Raw genomic sequence first — 20354 nt, 5'->3', positions numbered from 1 at the left:
AGAATGTAATTTTCCTTGGCTTTGCATAAGATTTTGGCAAGAGATACCGCTTGTTGGAAACCACAGGAGGGGAGAGTCCTCTTGTGCACGGGTGTTGCTTGCTGGTTTCCCTTTGAGGCATCTGTTTGGCCACTGTGACAACAGGATACTGGCCTAGAAGGGCTTCCATTGGCCTGATGTGGCAGGGCTTATCTTACATTCTTGGGCCTGTCCTTTTAAAAATAGTTTAACAATTGACAGTTGATAACTATATACTCAACATACTACTCAGCCTACAATGGAATGCAGATGTTTCAGCTCTTTCCCAGTGAATTCCTACACTGTTTTGTTTTTGTTTTTCCTTTTGAAATATTTCTCTCAACCTTTGGGACCTTCCCCCTCCTTTTTGGAATGAAACATGAGGCATCAGTTATCCAGCAATTTTCTAAAGCCTTAATGTCACAAGAATTAAATCCTCATCTTAAAACTCTGGTAATATGCACATTAGTAGGGACGCGGGTGGCGCTGTGGGTTAAACCACAAAGCCTAGGGCTTGCTGATCAGAAGGTCTGTGGTTCAAATCCGCATGATGGGGTGAGCTCCCATTGCTCAGTCCCTGCTCCTGCCAACCTAGCAGTTCGAAAGCACCTCAAAGTGCAAGTAGATAAATAGGTACCGCTCCAGCGGGACGGTAAACGGTGTTTCTGTGCACTGCTCTGGTTTGCCAGAAGTGGCTTAGTCATGCTGGCCACATGACCCGGAAGCTGTACATCGGGTCCCTCGGCCAGTAAAGTGAGATGAGCACCACAACCCCAGAGTCGTCCATGACTGGACTTAACTGTCCGGGGTCCCTTTACCTTTTAATATGCACATTAAAGATTTGGATTGCACACAAAACCTGAATTGTAAAGATAATTAAATATGGTGTGAAGCCTGAAGTTATTACATGTGAACGCAGAGGAGCTGATTTTCTAAACCAGCCTTTGCCAAACTGGTGCCCTCTAGATGTTTTGGCTGTTCCAGCTTGGGCTGATGGAAATTGTAGTCTAACACACCTGCTAGGCACTGGGGTGGTGAAGGCTGCCCTTGTCCTAAACTGGGAAGTTTAAGGTATGTCCATGCAGGGTGGCATATGTGGTTCTCACCTGCTGTGCTTTGTGGCTGTGTGGGGATTTGAACCCTGGTCTCTGCCAGGTCACTCAGCATAATTCTTGTGGTGGTGAATCTGAAATCCATTCTAGTGATAGGAATTGGCTTTGAATTTGCAAGTTGCACAGTTAGACCCCATTATTTATGTGTTTTAATAAGCAATCTGGTAAACAACTGGCTTTGGCTTGAATGTAACCATTGTTCTAAGTTGATCTCCTGGGCGTACTTGCTGTGCTAGTTTTTGTCTTCCTCATCCCTTTTAAAACTGAGTTGGTTTTAAGTTCAGCCACCCTCAGTAGAGCAAAGTCAGTATTTCTCCATATTAAAATGGAAAGTTTTACTGGGGTATATTCAGGGCTGACGGTCTTTCCCTTGCTATCTTGCCTATTCTTCTTTCAGTTGCGTTGTGAAGCAGCAGAACATAATTCTTGTGTCTACGGGGAAAATTCTTTGTTTTAATCCTTTAACTTAAGGTGGCTGTAAGCCAGTTTTTCATAGGGCATGTTAATAGGATTTACATGGGTTCTTTAAATGAGGTTCCATAATAATTGGCTCCCACCAGCACTAATTGCCTTCTCTGTGTCTTAGTGAAGTCCTGGTAAGCCACACAAGAGAATTGTGTACTTGAGGTTTGACGCCTAAGCCCTTAAGACATTTTTATGTTGCTTCGGCCAGCACGTCGTGCCATATTGCTTCCTGCAAAGGCTATACTGTAGTAAAGTAGGAAGCTGGAGTTGTGCAGATGGTTTTAAGCAACACACACACACGCACACACACACACCTGCATTCAATTCAAAAAGGAGACGTACTGCTACAGGCATGCTTAAAAAGGATGTTCCTTTCAGATTAAGTCCCATGAGCTTGTTCACATGAGAGGGGCTTTGGACTCAGTAGTAGAGGGCATACATTGCATGCAGGAGAAAGTCACATGTTCATTCCCCAATGGCATCTCCAGGTGGGGCTGGGAAAGATCCCTTCCTGAAACCCTGGAAAACCACTGCCAGTCATATTGACAACCCTGATGCTACATAGACCAACAGTCTGATTTTGTACAACACTGCTTCCTGTTTGGTTAAAAAAATATATGCTTGAATTCTACTTTTATCCCCAGGTGACAGTCCTGGGGATACCTTCTTAATGCTGTGAAGGAATTATAGGAAATATTAGTCACGTGGAATAACAAAATCATTAAAAGATAGAATTGGAAGGGACCCCGAGGGACATCTAGTCCAACCCCCCTGCAATGCAGGAATCTTTTTTGCCCAACCTGGGGCTCAAACCCACAGCCCTGAGATTAAGAGTCTCATGTTCCACTAACTAGTTGTTTCAGGTTTCTGTTGCTATGTGCTTCAGGGAATTTGGGACTTTACCCACCTCTGCTGGAGTCATGAGTCTAGTTGGGGATGAGAGTGTGGGGTGCGGAAGACATTGATCAAAGAGATTCATTTTTCCTCTCCCATATATAATATTGGGATGTTATAGGGTTGCCTGATTCACTATAGATTTAGGTCAAACAACAGAAATGCATACGTGAATTTTTCTAAGGCAAAGTGTGATAGTGGACACCAACTTGTCAGCCTTTAGAAAGTATTAGACAGACCTGTTCTTCTTCATCTGTTTATTTGTGGCAACTGCCATAACATTTAAACAGAATGTTAGTATTTGTAAATGTAAAATACTGCATGAAACCAACAGGAGTTGGCGATTGCTTTTGTGCTCTGCTTGTAGCTTTCCTAGAAGCATCTGGCTAGCAGCTCTCCCAAGTCAAATGCTAAACTTGGTGAAATTTACAAGGAAAGATCTCTGGCTGAAACTTTTCAGAGCTGCTAAAAAATACAAGGAAAGCGTTCTGGATCAGGCCAGTGAACTGGTACTCAAAAGCATTGCTGCCTCCAGCTGTGGAGAGCAGAGCCACCATGACTAGTAGACGTTAATAGCCTCCATGAGTTTGTCCAGTTGTCTTTTAAAACCATCCTGGTTGGTGGCCATCCCTGCCTCTCATGGGAGCAGATTCCATAGTTTCACTGTGTGCTGCATGAAGATCGGCTTCCTTTTGTCTGTCCTGAGTCTTCCAAGATTCAGCTTCATGTCCATGATTTCTAGTGTTACGAGAGAGGGAAGAAATCTTTTCTCTATCTGCTCTCTCCATGCTCTGCAAAACTTTATAAACTTCTATCTTACTTCCCTTTCCTCTGAATGAAAAAGTCCCAAACATTGCAACCTTTCCTCACAGAAATTTGAGGAAAGGTGCCAGTCAGAGTAGACAGGATTGGGTCTTGGTATAAGGCAGCTTCTTCTCTTCTCGGCTGTAAGCATTGCCTAAGTGTTTTTATCTCTCTTTAAATTATAGGTGCATATAAACAGTACTCACGGTTCAGTCCACTCACTCGACACCGATGCCCTGCTGTCTTCGGGAGAATCTCTCAAGTCAGACAACGACATGTTCAAAGAGGGGCTGAGGAGGGCACAGTCAACGGACAGCTTGGGAACATCAGGATCCTTGCAGGCCAAAACTCTGGGCTACAACAACAAAGCCAAATCGGCTGGGAATCTTGATGAGTCTGACTTTGGACCCTTAGTTGGGGCGGACTCTATGTCAGAGAACTTTGACACGGCCTCCCTTGGCTCTCTGCAAATGCCCAGTGGGTTTATGTTAACCAAAGACCAGGAGAAAGCAATCACAGCGATGACACCGGAGCAGGAGGAGACAGCATCCCTGCTCTCCAGCATCACACAGAGTGTTGAGAATGCTTACGTATCTCCTAGCGGTTACAGATTAGTTAGTGAAACCGAATGGAATCTCCTTCAGAAAGAGGTAAGTTTTGTATCCACCATCTTCCTCCCTCCTGAAGATTGCTGCTGTGGAGGATGGTGTATCCACCAAGTACAAAAAACTTCTCTGCCCTGCCCAGAATCCTTAAACCTCCACCAGCACTTGCTGCAGCCGCCATCATAGTGCAGTCTTCTGTGATACTTTGGCATTGTTTTTGCAGAGTTTCTGTAACTTCCATGGCAAATGATGACTTTTATGTTCTCCAGGTGCAAAACGCTGGGAACAAGCTGGGCCGGCGTTGCGATATGTGTTCCAATTATGAGAAACAGTTGCAAGGAATCCAGATCCAGGAGGCAGAAACCAGGGATCAGGTGGGTCCAATGTTGCTTTCTTCCATGCAAAAGGGTCTTGGTGCTTAGAAGTTGCTACCAGTTCACTGAGTACTTACTGGGCAGCATAGCTCTCGGCTGCATGGACATTGGCAGAAGTGAAGCTGGCCAGCCTTCAACCTTTGAAATGAGAAAATAAAATGATTCCTGGAGCACCAGACAGAAGTAAAATTTTCACACAGAACTGTTACTATACTTCAGTATAAAGGGGAAGAAATGTTGACACTTGCAGGGTGGGTTTCTATGGTTCCCAGAATTGCTTCTTTTCTTGTAAAGTATAATTTGCTTTCAGGGTAGGAAACCACTTTCTTTTGAGGGCCACGTCCACATCCCTTTGCAGTAGTAATGTGTTAGGGGCTGCACCCTGGGGTGGTGTTGGGCAGAAACAAAAGTGGAAGGTGGTCAGACTCTTAGTCTCTTTCTGCCATCGTCCTTCCCCCCCCCCCCCCACACCTTCCCCTCCAGTGGGCTTCTCAGGGAAAGACAGATCACTTTTGCCAGCGATCTGAACTGATTGCTTGCCAAGTGATCTTCTCTCCTTCCACATGGCTCCGTCTGTCCGGCCTTTCTTCCTCTCCTGTTGTTATCTTCCTCCTGGCTCCCCACCTCAATAAAATTAGGCCACTGGCTGTATGAAATTAGGAAGCTATCCTTTCTCACTCTTTATCTTCTACATTGTCTTCTGCATCTGCTTCAACTTTGTTAAATCTGACGTATCTAACAGCTCCCTAGCAGTATTCTTTTATCAGCTGTGTTAATAATGAAATCAATAATCCACTTCCTCGGTTACATTATACAAAGATCTGAAATGCTTAACTTCATTGCTTTGTGGCTGAATGTTTCACTCTTGCTCAAGTTCTTGTTAGGCTCTTTCTACTTACCTGTTGTTCATAGTTTTTTTCCCTTTTATTTTGTCTCTTACACACAGCATTTTCTTAGTTTATCCTGGTATTAAATGGGTACTTTCTTATGTGCCTTCACTCTGACATTTTAGTGTACATGTATTGCTTGGGAAAGGACAGGAAGCTCAATGGGTTATGTGGTGTGTGTTTTTTACTTGTGAGTTTACTTGCAAGCTTGGTGTTCTTTTTGTAAGAATTTTCTTCCTTTGTTGTATCTGGTTCCCACCCCCCTCAAAACAGTAAAAATATATACATTAACAACTCCCTAGCTAAGTCAGCAGAGCACATGATCAGCATTTCTCTTCAATTGGCATTTTAAGGGAAAAACCCCACCTGTGTTGATCTATTTCCTTATTCAACCTTCAGGTTAAAAACTTAGAATCCTCCCTCCTGGAAAGATCTGATAAGATTGCTATTATCACTGGACATTCGAAATATCTCACAAACTGACCTTTGAGTCTCAGTTCAAGATGTGACTAGTATATCTCTTGGATCATGAGTGTTTCTTGAGTTGTGGTTTCTTATCTGAAAGGCGGGAATCAATAGATGCATCTTTATCTGAGTCTGAACCCGCCCATCCACTAAACCAACCTGCTGTACTCCAGAGGTTCAGTATGGGCCCTGGTCAGCATGGCTGTGGTGGCTGGGGCCGATGGGTGTTGTAGTTCAAAACATCTGGAGGGCACCAGGTTGGGGGACGCTGTACTAAATTAAAACAGGAGGCAGCTGGTTTCTCAAAGGCTCAGTCTAGACCCAGCTGAGTCCCCAACACCTGGGACCTCTGCTCCCTGCATATTGCCCATCTGATAAGGTCTAACCACCTTCTCTTCTGTGGTAGCCGCAAAGCTGTGGAGCTCTTCCTGTTGTGCATCTCAGCTGCTGATTCCCATGCACAAGTCAAGAACAGGCAAATGAGAATGAGCAGCTGACGTGCATCAGGCTTCTGAATCTTCTGTTGCTACTCATAGCAGGGAGAGGAGGGTAAAGGAGGCCTTTGGCTGCATCTGGGCTCAGGCAGGTGTGATCTGGTGGGTGGAGTGAGTGTTGTGGCCTTTGGGCCTTGTGCAGTTCAAAGACTGCCCCTGCTAAAAATGTGTTGCAGAACAAGAACGTCTGTACTGTATTACTTTATTATTAAAATGTCTCACATAGAGTTGTCTTGCCCCTTCCCTTCTGTGCATAAGCGCCATCAGTTTTACTATTTTGGCAGAGTTGCAACACACACCAGGGTGGTGGAGGAAAGGGAATCTTCCTTCCTATTGCAAGTGTTACCAGTGTCAAAGCAGTTGTAATAAAAACCTCTTTACTGTTTGTGCAGAACATAAATTTTGGATGGTTTAGGGTTAGGCAACTCACAAATGAAGCATGACTCAACCTGTACTTTCAGTCAATATTCTTCTGAGTTTCACATTTCTAGAGGTGGGGAGCCTGCAACCAACCCTCTGGTGTTATTGGGCTTTAGAAGCAGCACTGGCCCTATTGGCTGGGTCCGTTGGGAACTGGAGTCCACTTGGAATTCTATAATAGCTGTAGGTTCCCAATCTCTGATATAGAGACCAGGGGCTTGTTTGCAAGATCAGGGTTGCCTGAGGTTGAGTTTTAGAGTTTGTTGACTCGGGGATGGTTTCCTGGATTGACAATCGTAGAGTTGTAAGGGACCCATTGGATCAACTACTTCAACCCCCTTCAATGCAGGGATCCCTTCTCCACGTGATCAAGGAGGTCTACAGTGCACCCAATCACAATGCAGCACTCACTTTCTCGTATAATTAATTCGCAGGTCACTTGTGGCTGCAGGGAACTCTGCACTCCACCTACCTCTGCACATCAGGGATAACAACTCTGCTATTGTTTGCATGAGAGGTGAGTCAAGAGCCCCTGAGTTTGTGCAGGGGCTCCTTTCCTCTCTTTCAACTCACTTCAGCCTCTGATTCACCCCTTGAGTTAAAATTGGAGGTTGAAAAGAGTTTGGGGGTTGTTAGCCCAGGGCAGCCTTTTTGCCAACCTGGTGCCCTCCAGATGTTTTGGACTGCAACTGCCATCAGCCCAACCCATCTGGAGGGCACCAGGTTGGAGAAGGCTGCCCTTGGGTCATTGATCATGTAGACAAGCCCCTCTGACAGACAGATTAACTGCTACCAGAGCTTTCAGAGTCTCTCGTGTCGAAAGGTTCAAACTCTTCTTCACATTTAAAATATGTTACACTTCAGCTTTTTTTGTGCATAGCTACACCTACATCTAGAAAACTTGGCATACTTGATTTTTGCAGTCTTTACAGAAAGCTTTTGATTTTTTTTGCAGAGAAGAAAAGGCAAGTTGTACAACATTTTTATTACAGTTAGGAAAAGAATTTTGATTACAGTTAGGAAAAGAATTCTTTGCAATGAATCAGTTGCTGCAGTGTTGGAAAAGGTTGCATCCTATACAGGGGGGCCTTTGGTCACAGCCACTCTCTCATCAAGAGTGCAAACATTAATTCATGGTGTGTGTTTTTAATCTACGGCAGTCTTGATCCCTCCAAATGTTTCGAACTACAACTTTCATCGGCCAAGGCAGTTGTAAGTTCAGAGCATCTAGAGAACATGAGGTCAGTGAATGCTGACCTACTGGGATAGCTCAGTGGGTAGAGCATGAGACTCTTACTCGGCGGGTTGTGGGTTTGAGCCCCACGTTGGGCAAAAGATTCCTGCATTGCAGGGGTTGGACTAGATGACCCTCGTGGCTCCTTACAACTCTACAATTCTATGATACTATTGTTGGACAGTTGTCCTCACCCCACCCCCTTTTAGAAGAAAGGTAATTTCTGGTGTGCTCTTGTCCTAACCGCATAGGTGAAGAAGCTTCAGGTGATGTTGAGGCAGGCCAATGACCAACTCGAAAAAACCATGCGAGAGAAACAGGAGCTGGAGGAGCACATGAAACAAAGCACTGAAGATTCAGGAAATCAGGTACAGAAAACCTGGAGAGAAGCAAAATCCTAAAGGAAGACCAGCAGTCTGCAGAAGGGTATCCTAGGCCTGAACCTTTTTCATTGTAAAACCCCAGAGTTCCCTGGAAGAACAGTTTGAGCTTTTAGCAGAACTGTTTTGAGTGTGTGTGTGTGTGTGTGTGTGTGTGTGAGAGAGAGAGAGAGAGAGAGAGAAAGAGAGAGAGAGAGAGAGAGAGAGAGAGACAGACGATTGGCAACTACTACTGCTTTTTTTAAAAAAAAATTACTGGTATTGAAGAGCTTTCGTTTATTTTCAGTTGCTATTAATTGCTATGTAAGCTCAGAGGGACGCGGGTGGCGCTGTGGGTAAAACCTCAGCGCCTAGGACTTGCCGATCGCATGGTCAGTGGTTCGAATCCCTGCGGCGGGGTGAGCTCCCGTTGCTCGGTCCCTGCTCCTGCCCACCTAGCAGTTTGAAAGCACCCTTAAGTGCAAGTAGATAAATAGGTACTGCTTTATAGCGGGAAGGTAAACGGCGTTCCGTGTGCTGCTCTGGTGCCGGTTCGCCAGAGCAGCTTCGTCATGCTGGCCACGTGACCCGGGAGTGTCTTCGGACAGCGCCGGCTCACGGCTTCTAGAGTGAGATGAGCGCGCAACCCTAGAGTCTGTCAAGACTGGCCCGTACGGGCAGGGATACCTTTACCTTTACCTTTTAAGCTCAGAGCAGCGTACATACAATTAATTAAGACAAAACAGTCCTTGCTCATAGGTTTGCTGTCTAAAAAGACACAGCACAAAATAAAAAAAGATATGAAGAGGGAAGAGGAAAGAAGTGGCCTCTCCTCATCTAACCCTATACTCTCAAAGGTCAAGCACTTAGAGCCAGCTTAATACCTACCCAGTGTGAGATTTGGGAGAATAAATCAACCAAGAAAAGCTGATGCTTCTATTCCAGCCCTAGATTAACCCCATAAGTGTGATTTCCCTATGTAAACAGCTTCCCTTAATGGCAGTGATATAAAACAACCAACCAACCATGGAAATTTGGTTTGGTATAAGTTTTAAAAATATAGATAGACAAGAGAAAAGGAAGAATGCACGATAAAACAATATCATAGTTAAGGGGAAAAGGAAACTCTCTAATTACAGAGTATCACAGGCAAGCTTCTGGGGACCATTAGAGTAAAACAAGCAAAGGATTTCCAGACTTCTCAATGTTGTTGTGTTTCGGCAGAAACAATAAAATCACCATCACCATGTATATAACTCTGGATAACATTGCATCCTTCTGATGAAATAGACTGTAGTCCATGAAACCTTATGCCATAATAAATTTGTAGGGGTGGTATTCAGCTAAGTTTTACACAGAACAGACCCATTGAGATTAATGAACATGACTTAAGTTAGGTCCATTAATTTCAAAGGGGTTACTTAGTTGAATATCACCTTTAATCTTCAAGGGGCCACAAGACTCCTTTGCCGCTTTTATAGCCTAAGGAGAAGTTTAGATGTGTGCAAGTTACGTAGCCAGATCATAGCTGGAAAAATATATGTGCGCAGCCTGAGGAAGTACCACCCACCTTGGGCCTGCCCATAAAAAGCAAGTATAGAGTTAGAGGCTAGGATGTTTGCTGTTTCCAGGAGCTCTTCTCATTGTGAAACTTTTGCAGGTGAGCTGAGAGTTGGTTTTGCCCCTGGGTGAGAATCCAGAGGCTGAGAGAGAGGGTGTGTCAGAAGGAAAATGAAAAGATATTGATTTACATATACGAGTAACTCTGTATTAACTTGTATTACATGTACCAGTAACTTTGTATCACATTTTTATACGTCACTCTGCAATTTTGTAATATTTTGTTTTAAGTTGTCTGTTGTTGTTTCAGTTATCTGTACACTGATCAGAGAGATTTTAAAAAATATTTTAAGCAGTACAGAAATTAAAGAATCAAATGCATCTATGCTTGAGTGACATGTGATCAGAAGCTTGAAGAACTTCCACCTAGAAAATAGAAGACAAATGGAATGTATGTAATCATGGCCTCCCAAATTTTACCAACTGCTGTTGAGAAAGCTGCTTCGGTGACTTCAGTTGCATGCTATATAAGAGACCATGTACCAGAAACTCCTGCACTAATAGACATCCCCACCAATCTGTCCGTGGCCCTTTCAACAATACTGAATTTAGTTTGAACATACTGACTGAAACATTGCAAGGGGCAACATACCATCTACTGAAAACTTTGTATAGCGCTTCCTTTTTGTCTTATATTTGTGTTGGTTGATAAGGTCTTCTTTCTTTCCTCCCCTGTAACAGATCTCCTCGCTTATTGTTAGAGTTCAGGAGTCCGAGGCCCTGCTTAGCGAACTGCAACAGGCATTTTCTCAAGCCAGGAGAGATGTCCAGGACCAAATGGTAAAAGAAATGCAGCCTTTTTTTTAATAATCTTGGGGTTTTGAATAAATAAATAATGTCACTGTATGGCTTTTTACTCCAAATGACAGCCTTGTAATTATCCACTTGCCTGCCCTTCCAAGGCAAAGAATGGTTGATGCCAGGCAGTTAACAAACTTGACTGCTGTCCATCCTCACCTACATTATGCATATATATAGAGAGAGAAATAAGGAGATTGTACCTGGCTGACTCCTGACAGCAAAGCTAGGTGTGCATCTGTTTCCTTGTTCTCTCTGCTTATCCAGCTGTTGGAGGAGCCCAGATATGCACATGGTGGTGGGGAACCCATCAAGATGGCCACTTTCTAAGGAATATTAAGGAAGGCAGGGGAAGGGGGCACTGAGGACACTGCAGCAATAAGAGGAGTAGGGATATCTCAGTTGACCATGTCCTGAGAGATGCAGAGGAATTCAACAGAGCTACTAGCATGGTGTGGTGGTTAGAGTGCTGGGAGACTAGGGTTCAGTCCCCACATGAGTCACAGCCTCTCAGACTAACCTACCCTACAGGGTTGTTTTGGGGATTAAATGCAATGGGGTGGGGTGGGGGGAGAGAACCATGTGCGCTACCTTCAGCTGCTTGGAGAAAAAAAGGTGAGGTACAAATGCATTAAAAAAATAATAAAATAATGATGAATTCTGCCTGCAGTGTAAAGGCTAGAAAGGCTGTCTTATCAGAAGGCGGTAAACGCTCAACCTAAAGTCTCTTGGGGACGGTTGATGGCAGAGGTTTTATGTCTTCCATCTTGTCCTGGGGTTGTTGTTGTTGTTTAGTCGTGTCCGACTCGTTGTGACCCCATGGACCAGAGCACGCCAGGCACTCCTGTCTTCCACTGCCTCCCGCAGTTTGGTCAGACTCATGTTTGTAGCTTCAAGAACACTGTCCAACCATCTCGTCCTCTGTCATCCCCTTCTTCTTGTGCCCTCAATCTTTCCCAACATCAGGGTCCTGGGGTAGCTTATTCTTATCCAGCTACGGCCTGTATTGCTTCCATGGCTTTTAAACCCACTCTATCTGAACACTAGAACAGTGGGAAAAGTGGATTAGGGATTATACAGGTGGGATTCAGGTATCTATGAGCCCAAAGTGTCTTCCTAGTGTCGTTTGTTGCTGGCTCTGTCCCAGAAACTTCACAGTGATAGGAATGGACACTAGGCTAGAAGTGTTTGCCCATATCTTGACCAGTAGGTCAGTCTTCCATTCAGGAGACAGGCACAAAATATGCCTATCATAAACTGGTTTTTGCCTTTAACTTCCTTCTTTTTCATATGTAAGTGCAGATTCTGATTTTAGATTTTGTAATACCTTTTCTTGGCTGGCAGTGTAGATATTTCTTCATAATGTTACCCACCATGAAATTGTTTTACTGATGAAGGCTGAATGCAAAGTTTGTAAACAGCAAATGCGTGCTTATTTGCACACTCAGTTCTGAGCAGTAGAACAGTTGTTGTCATCCTAGTACTGGGTGTTTTTCTTTTCACTTCATGTAACAAGATTCCTTTTTGTCTGTTTACCTTCGGAATCATGTTGGTATGAATTATTGTTCAGTTGTGTCTGCTGCAATCGATTTTACTTTCAACGTTAAACTTTTCTAAGGCTATTAAAGCTCTTTGAGGTAATTGAGAACTCTGACCTTGCAATGGAGGAAGGGCACCCTTGCGGACAAAACAAGACACATCTATCCTTTACTGCTTCTGGTAATATGCTGCTCGTTGGAATGAGAAACCATGATGCAATTGATCTTTGGTTGGTTAGCTGTAAGGTGTTTTTCTGCAGCAGTTTAATTCCCACTGATTCCTAAATGATCTAAAATCACTTCCTATTTCCAATCTGGGGTAGGTGTTGACACAAAGAGAGGTAGTGTTTTACCTTCTGTGAGCTTAGAAAATGTTGGAGATGCAACTTCATTGATTTTGAAACCGTGACTTTGAAATATTTGTGTGTGTTTTTCCCACCGGAGGCTGTCCTGACGCAGTCGAGGGAACATGTCTCGGAGGAGTTGTTGAGACTCCAGAAAGACAATGAAAGCCTTCAAGGAAAACATTGCCTGCATGTCTCTTTGCAGCAGGCAGAAGACTTTATCCTGCCAGAATCTGGAGAGGTAGGAGAATACGTTTATGGTGATTGACTGGAAGTTATTCTCAACATGAAAAGCTCAGGGAGATAGTTGAGTAAAGATGTACAAGTTAGTTTCAGGTGCCTCTGTGTCCACACAAACACAAGGATTCTCACTTCTGCCCCAGTGAGAGGTTAGGTTAGTACCTGTTGACCTTAACTTCTGGGCACATGCACAAATGAGCTTGCTGTGCGCACAAGTGCGACAATGAAATAAATGCCTGTTTCTTTAAAAGTCCAGTGTACCTGGGACAATGGCCTAACCCCATTGCATAGCAACTTGCCTGTCACATTTCCAAAATCCTCCATGCATTCAGGCTAGAATTCCTCCCTTGATGGTTCTGTCTACCAGGAGCAGTGTTCGAAACTCCCATAGTTGTAGGCGCATTTTGTGACAGGGGGTTTCATTAGCATGAGCAGTTTCTGAGCTCTGGGCGCAGTACTGTGCCTAAGATTTCAGATTAAAACTGCAGAGTGGAAGGAGGACCTTTTTCTGCCTCCCCACCTCCAGCCACTCTCTTAAGACTGGATAAGAGACCCTCTTAAGAATGTTAGGGGGGTGGGCAAGGGAAGGACTAGACCATGTGAAAAATGAGCATAATATTTTAGCTGCAGTTCATTCATTTTCAGCTTTGTATTCTTGTTACAAAAAGTGTGCCTAGACATTCTATTGTTGTGTCCATAACCTGGGTTTAAGGTGCCATTTAGCTCCTAGTTTTCATATCTCTATTTCTAACACTGACCAGGAGTGGGTTTGACATCTCTGTCTCTAGATTCTCACCTTTTCACTTCCTCCTTCCTGGGTTGCTGAAAGGTGCCAATGATCCATCTCTTTCTCTCTGTCAGATACAACATGTCCCAAGTTTCATCCCCTACAGGTGAGCCCAAGTCTAATTGGCCATACCTGATTAATTGGCTATACCACCTTTCCCCATCAGTTCCATCCCCTGACTCTACAGGGTGAAAAGAAATAAGATGATTTCCTAGAAAATGTGACATCTCTCTACTGAATATCATGCTTGATCCTTGCTCCCTCCTCACTAGTATGCATTTTCCAGTTGTACTCTAGGAATCTCACACAGGTGCCTCTTTGCTGAGACATCAGTCTCTGCTTGAGGACTCTGCTCTGGTGCCTTTAGGCCATGGGACCTTGGTGTCAGATGTTCCTCAGTGTGGATCTCTATTTCCTCAACATTTCTTCCTCACCCTGCCACAATCCCCCAGCTGACTTTCAGAAAGAGAATATCTAGCATTTGGACACACAACTTTTTTGGGAGGGGAATCTAATGTTGGTTTCTCTCTTTAGTGTATACTTCCCTCTTCTGCTAATTTTAAAACCGGTTTCTACAGGGGGCAGGGTGGTAAATATTTTGTTATGTTAGGGCTGTGTCTGGGCATGGGAAAGAGAGAGAGAGTGCTTTGTTCTAGAACTGTGTCAACCTTCCTTTCAGGAACTCCGCGACCTGGTCCTCAAATATCGGGAAGACATCATTAGTGTGCGGACAGCAGCAGACCACCTGGAGGAAAAGCTGAAGGCGGAGATTTTGTTCCTGAAAGAGCAGATTCAAGCTGAGCAATGTTTGAAAGAAAACATAGAGGAGACTCTGCAGCTGGAAATAGAGAATTGCAAAGAGGAAATAGGTTAGAGAAGGGCAAGTTCTGGGCCTGGAGGGAGAGGGCAGCACTGAGCACCAGAGCAGAAAGGTACCCTGAGCTGGAAGGAAACTGCTCCTCTAGTTGCAAAGAAGGATCAGTGCCTTTCATTGCATCTAAACCACACAAAGTGCTCTGCAATATCTTGGTATGAGCTTTCGTGTGCATGCACACTTCTTCAGATACACTGAAATAGAAGTTGCCAGATCCTTCTATATAGTGAGAAGGTGGGGAGGGGTGTTACTCAGAAGGATGGTGGGAATGGGAGATAGGCAGACAGCTGGGAGAGCCTGTTGACGACTCTTAACGACTGTAATAGGTCTTACAGGAAAAGGCAAGGGGTGGGAAGGTGAGAAATGGTTTAGTTATGTATAGTGAGATAAGAATCCAATGTCTTTGTTAAGCCCAGGTCTTTTCATGGTTTTAAGTTTGGTAATGAGTTGTAATTCAGCAGCTTCTCTTTCCAGTCTATTTCTGAAATTCCTTTGTAGTAAAACAGCTACTTTGAGATCTTGTATAGAATGCCCTGGGAGATTGAAGTGAAGTAAGGCCAAACCTTACGCCAAAGAATAAACGGACATAAATCTGACATCAAGAATCACAGAACAGAGAAACCAGTAGGTTTTTGAGAGGAAAAAACCAGCAGCTAGAGGCTCAGACAGGAACATACATTGAAATATGATAAACAGTCTTTTATGGAATTCCATCGGTGAGAAAGTGGTGTAGGCGACTTTAGTCCCTACCTGGCCAGCATGAGCCCGAACACAAGGTTGGTTAATGAGCTGAATGTCTCTCTCTTCTCTTACAGCTGCTGCTTCCAATCTGAAAACAGAACTGGAGAGAATAAAAGCAGGGAAGGAGCAGGTAAGGGTTCCACCTGGATGCTTTAGGGGCTGTTTGACATGCTCTGGTGAAAAACATCCTCTCTCTGTCCACCTTGTAGCAGCAGCCCCTGTAGAGCGGGTGGGCGTCACTTGCCCAGGAGTTGCAGTTGGCCTAAGTTTTCTGGGGTTGTTCAGTAAAGGAGAGTGTTCATTGACTGCAGGTTTCTCCATTCTCATTTGTTTTAAAGGCCAGGGAATTGTAAGATTTAGTTAACTTGCAGTCAATTCATGCAGGTGAATGCCAGACAAGGGCAGTGTTGAACCTTATGCAACTTATTCTTGATTTCAGCTGGAATCCGCCTTGAAGGAGAAAAACCAACAGCTGGAAAGCTTGCAGGAAAGGAGAAACAGCCTTGAGGAGCAGCTGAAGAAGGAGTTGGCTGCAAAGGTAACTATTAGTGAAAATAGGGTGTGTTCGTGTAAAAAAAAGGGGGCCCATTACTTACCACTCCAATGCCCCCCTGACCATCAGGGCCATCTTACAGTGCAATGATAAGCCCTTTCATGCAAATAAAAACTTGTTTCAGGCAAACCTGGAGCAGCTGATGTTTGAGGAGAAGAACAAAGCTCAGCGGCTGCAGACGGAACTGGATGTTAGTGAGCAAGTGCAGAGAGATTTTGTGAAGCTTTCGCAGACCCTTCAGGTAGGGTTGTTGGCACAACTGGTGAGGCACTGAATAAACCAAGGGGAGATTCAGAAGAGATTTTCCAGACTCCAGAAAGCCAAAGCTGGACTGGGTGGGCTCTAATGCCTGAGTAATAGTAGTAAATCGACAGCTAGTTGCCTTGATTATTATTATGGTCACTTAGTGCATCTGACAGAGTAATAATAATAATAATAATAATAATAGCAATTGTGGAATAATTTACACTGTTTTATGTTAGTTAAACCATATTCTAAAGAAAGTCCATCTTTATCATCTCATTACAGTAACACCCCAGAACCCAAATAGCCTTTTTAATTTCTCCCCCTCTGATTAAAATGTGCTCCCATTCATTAAAAATGTTTCCCACCTATTTATCGGTTTTAGCAGCCCAACAGAAAACAATCCGTATGGGCTGATGGGTTTTTCATAGCAGTTTACAGTATTTTTATGATCTAAGGGCTGGGAACCCAGATATAATGAACCAAATAATTTTTCCCCCTAGGTCCAATTGGAACGGATCCGGCAGGCAGATTCCCTGGAGAGAATCCGTGTGATCCTCAACGACACAAAACTGACAGACATTAATCAACTGCCTGAAACATGACACCCTCCATAGCAGGGCTCTAAGGCTGCAATTTTTTTGTTTTGTTTTGTGTTTGTTTCTGGTTTTTTTTTTTTTTAAAGAAAAACCCTCATCTTTATAGCAAAACATTTAATAATTATTATTTAACTCTTAACTGAAAGAAGCAGAAGATGACACAGGGGAACAATGATCCAGGCTGTGTTTCTGGAAGGGAGAGATGGCTTTGTGTTGGAGGCAGAAAAGCGTCAGATGGAGAGATGAGCAAGATGCTTGGGGGGGGGGCTTTAGTGGGGGACCGGATTTGTCAAAATAACCACCCTATCCTCCCTCTCTCACCTCCACCCCTACTCTGGAATTCGGCTCTCTTCTTTCTCTCACCTCTTCCCATTAAAAACAAAATATTGTGGTGAAGGTAGTTTGGCAAATCAAATCTCCCCTTCTCCCCAAACCATATTTTGGAGTGAAGCTGTTGAACTCCACCCCAATGACGACTGAAGGGCTACCAGGGGTATTGGGTGAGAGAGCAGGCTAGGCAGATGCTGGTCTAGCATGCTGTATGAATATTTTATATTAAAATATGAATTTATCTGCAGGACACTGGATTTGGGGTTTTTGAGCTCGGTGCACACATTGTATCTCGTATGTTGTGCAGGAGGAGACCAATTGCTGTTGAAAAGTGTGATGGGACAGGATGTTCAGGGGATGGGGGGGGCAGTGTAGATGAGAAGGCTCTGAAGTTGTCGAAAGAGAGGACTTGGCCTTCGGGGGAAAGTGACCACTAGAATTAAAAAGCCTCGCCCTGCAGATTGTTGGGGCAAGAGAATGGGTGCCAAATGCACCCTGGAACGGCTGCAGGAGCAGTTTGAAAACAACACTTTTGGTGTTGCCTTTATTTCAGAGGTGGCAGGCAAAGATATCCTGCCCTAGTTGAGCTGAAATTTAGGATCTTTTCATTTATGGGAGGGAGCTATATCCCACCATTTCTTCCCTTGAAGTGTGTGTGTGTGTGTTTTTGGGGGGGTATTTAATCTGAATACAAAGGACAGAGGATGGAATTAGGTTTTTTATGACTCTTTAATAAAACAAACATGTCGATTTCAAGGCACCGCCACCAAAAAGTGGAGTAGGTGCTTTTCAGACTCACAGATTTAGAAGCTGTAAAATATGCCGCTCTTTTAAAACAGATTCTGAAATGGCGGTTAAGCTTCAATGGAATCATTCTTGGATATGCCACTTGAGATGCAGACTCCCCTTGCTGTGGACTTTGGGTTGGAAGCTGATCATGGTCTGGCCCTGTTGTAAATCAGTGGGACCTCCATGCAACTCATTTGCCCTCTGCATCTAACCATTTGAGCATGAAGGCAGGGGTGGAATGTACTGCAGAATTTGGAAGAAACAGGCTTTGAGGCAGAGCCACCATGAAATAAACCTTATTTGCAGGTTCGAACGTATCAAAAGTATTTTTGCTTTCTCTCAACCATGATTCCCTGCATTTCCAGTAAGAGCGTATTACTTCCTAGAAAGTGCATCTTAGAAGAAGGGTTGTGTGAAATGGGCAAGGCGTGCTGTATCCATGAGCTGCAGCTCCCTTGCATTCCTAGCTTTTTCCTGTAGCAGAACAGATCACCTTCAACAGGGAGGTGCTTTGGGTGCAAAGAGCAGCCCATCTCCCCTTTCCCTTTCTGTTCCTGCTACTGAAAGACCAGCCATTGCTCCATGAAGCTGATTTGCTGGAATGAGCCTAGCATGGTCCTTAATATAATCATGTTCACCATTACCTGATTATTTCCCAAACAACTAGTGATCTGAAATTCCGCTTCATATTTTATCAGTGTAAGAGGAGGAATTACCAGAGTTCCTTGCCCCACCCTGCTCCTGCCAAGGGTCCCATTCCAGACTTAACCACTTGGGGCCAGAAGTAATCAGTCACTTTGGCTGTTCTGCAGGTTTCTGTTGTGCTGGAAGCTATCTCCTATGGGGAGTCTCTTGCTCAGTGTGGTTCCACCCACATAATTGCTACAGAATCAGAAAACACTTGGTGGAATCCAGTCTGTTTGTGTGTATGTGTGTTTATGGGAGGGGTGGAATACTGCAGCAGTAAAGAAATGGCAAGGTTAGGATGCCTACTGCTGCGAGGAACATTTGCAACCAGTAGGATTGGGAGAGAATAACCTAGTCTGCATTGACAAGTTTCTTTGGATCGTTAATTTGGTCCTAGAGGCTGTAGGGGAGGTTTTCCTATTTCTTCAAGCATGCCTGAGGCTAACTCTCCCTGTTTTGCTCCTGCCATTTCAACATTGCTAAATCTTTTTCAGTATGAGTCAGGATGGATTTAGTGACTCTCCTGTCCACCTTCTCTGGTGAGCCATCTTTGGAAAAGCACCAACTAGTCAGTTTTATTTAACTGTCTTAAAGTGGTTAGAAACTGGTTAAATAAGAAGATAACGATATAGCACGTAGAGTAGCACAATAAGACCATTACTGAACTCGTTACAGCTTATGCATTGAAGAGTTGTGAGGTCAGGTGCTTGATTAACCAGGTTTTTCCATCCAGATGCCTAGCATGGCTTCAGAGACAAGAGGGGAAGTATGTTTTCAGCTCCTGAGGACAGGGGAATAGATCAGCAGTACTAGATTTTAAAACTTTCATAGTTGTAACTAAATTAACAGAAGATTGACAGTGTAATGCAGAAATTCTCAAACCTAGAACCCAAGATACACACAGGATGAATTAAAGAAGCCGTCCAAATAATTTAGAAAAGGGAAAATAATTTTGTTCAATGCCGGGAAATCCTCAGTGAAAGTAAATGATTTAATTGTGGACATAATTTCTTCTATAATTAAGCTCTTCCCCCCTTCTTTTTTAAAAGGGAAAGTTGTGCCCATCTGACCTTAGGTCCTGGCTCTCTTGCTGTAAAGGATTGCTTAATTTGTACCATTGGCTTTCAGGGTTACGCACTGAGCCTTAGCTACTACAAACAGGGAATATAATACAGTAACTCTTCAGAAAGGGGCTGTGTGCAGAATTTAAGAGAAAAAGCCTGCAAGTTTTAGCTCTGTTCTGTATACTTGTACAGTCTTAATATGTGCAAAATAAGTTCTTGCAGCATGTCTAACCTGTTAACATCTTCTTTACTTGACTCCTGTGCCATTGCTATACAACCTCTTAAAGCATGGTTTGGATAAGAATAAGGGTAGGAGGCAGGCAAGACATCTATAAATATAGTCCCTTAAGAAAAAAATTAGTTAAGCCTTTAAAATTCCAAATGAGTGTCTGGAATACTACATTCCAATGAACCAAGCCTCTGGTGTCCTGTGAAACTGTGGATGTAAAATTCTCCTGTCTACCAAATTCAGAAATGTAACCATTTGTTAACTGTATTTGAAGGTGTATCCTTAAGAAGTGTTCTAAATTAAAGGAGGTAAAAAGTATTTTGTGATCCTTCTCATACTTCCTTTCTGCCCAGGTGAATGTTAGGTCATGAGGCTAGAAAGAGATCCGTGACGCTTTCCTCAAAATGGTCATAGTAGGGGACCAGTCTAGTGTTCTGTTCATCACTGAGCCTAAGGATTTGTTTCCATTATTATCCTGTGTTAAATCATCCTTATGACATCATGGCAAGTTCTGACTTGCTTTTATGCGCAGAAGTGAACTGCAGGTTGCAGAGAGGGCAAATTACTGTATTTACTCAAATGTAATACACACGTTTTTTGGCCAAATTACATCGCAAAAATTTGATGCCACCAGCAAATAGTTTTTTGGTTTCAATGTTTTTGAAAATTGTGGTGTGCTGTAGATTCGATGGCACATTAGATTTGCGTAAATGCAGTAAGAGCTAGAAAGGCAAGGATTAACATCCGCTTAGAGGTTTTCTGTTCTAGTAAGTAATATAGATTTTCT

At 43.6% G+C, this 20354-nt stretch overlaps 1 protein-coding gene across 4 annotated transcripts in view; it reads left to right on the top strand.

Moving 5' to 3' along the window:
* The window catches only part of RABEP1 (rabaptin, RAB GTPase binding effector protein 1), a 53770-nt gene extending 33885 nt beyond the window's left edge, over positions 1 to 19885 (top strand). For all 4 annotated transcript variants that reach the window (XM_083479224.1, XM_083479225.1, XM_083479226.1 and 1 more), the window contains 10 exons: positions 3479 to 3943; positions 4168 to 4272; positions 8024 to 8140; positions 10433 to 10531; positions 12532 to 12672; positions 14138 to 14327; positions 15148 to 15203; positions 15513 to 15611; positions 15751 to 15867; positions 16373 to 19885. In XM_083479224.1, coding sequence (XP_083335350.1) covers positions 3479 to 3943; positions 4168 to 4272; positions 8024 to 8140; positions 10433 to 10531; positions 12532 to 12672; positions 14138 to 14327; positions 15148 to 15203; positions 15513 to 15611; positions 15751 to 15867; positions 16373 to 16474 — 1491 coding nt within the window. In that variant the 3' untranslated portion in view covers positions 16475 to 19885. The remainder of the gene's footprint in view (positions 1 to 3478; positions 3944 to 4167; positions 4273 to 8023; positions 8141 to 10432; positions 10532 to 12531; positions 12673 to 14137; positions 14328 to 15147; positions 15204 to 15512; positions 15612 to 15750; positions 15868 to 16372) is intronic.
* The last annotated feature ends 469 nt before the right edge of the window (positions 19886 to 20354 follow it).

This window comes from Podarcis liolepis (assembly GCF_965112155.1).
Source record: "Podarcis liolepis genome assembly, chromosome: 16".
NCBI lineage: Eukaryota > Metazoa > Chordata > Lepidosauria > Squamata > Lacertidae > Podarcis > Podarcis liolepis.
The sequence above is the reverse complement of the archived record's forward strand: the minus strand, read 5'-3'. Positions and strand labels throughout refer to the sequence as shown.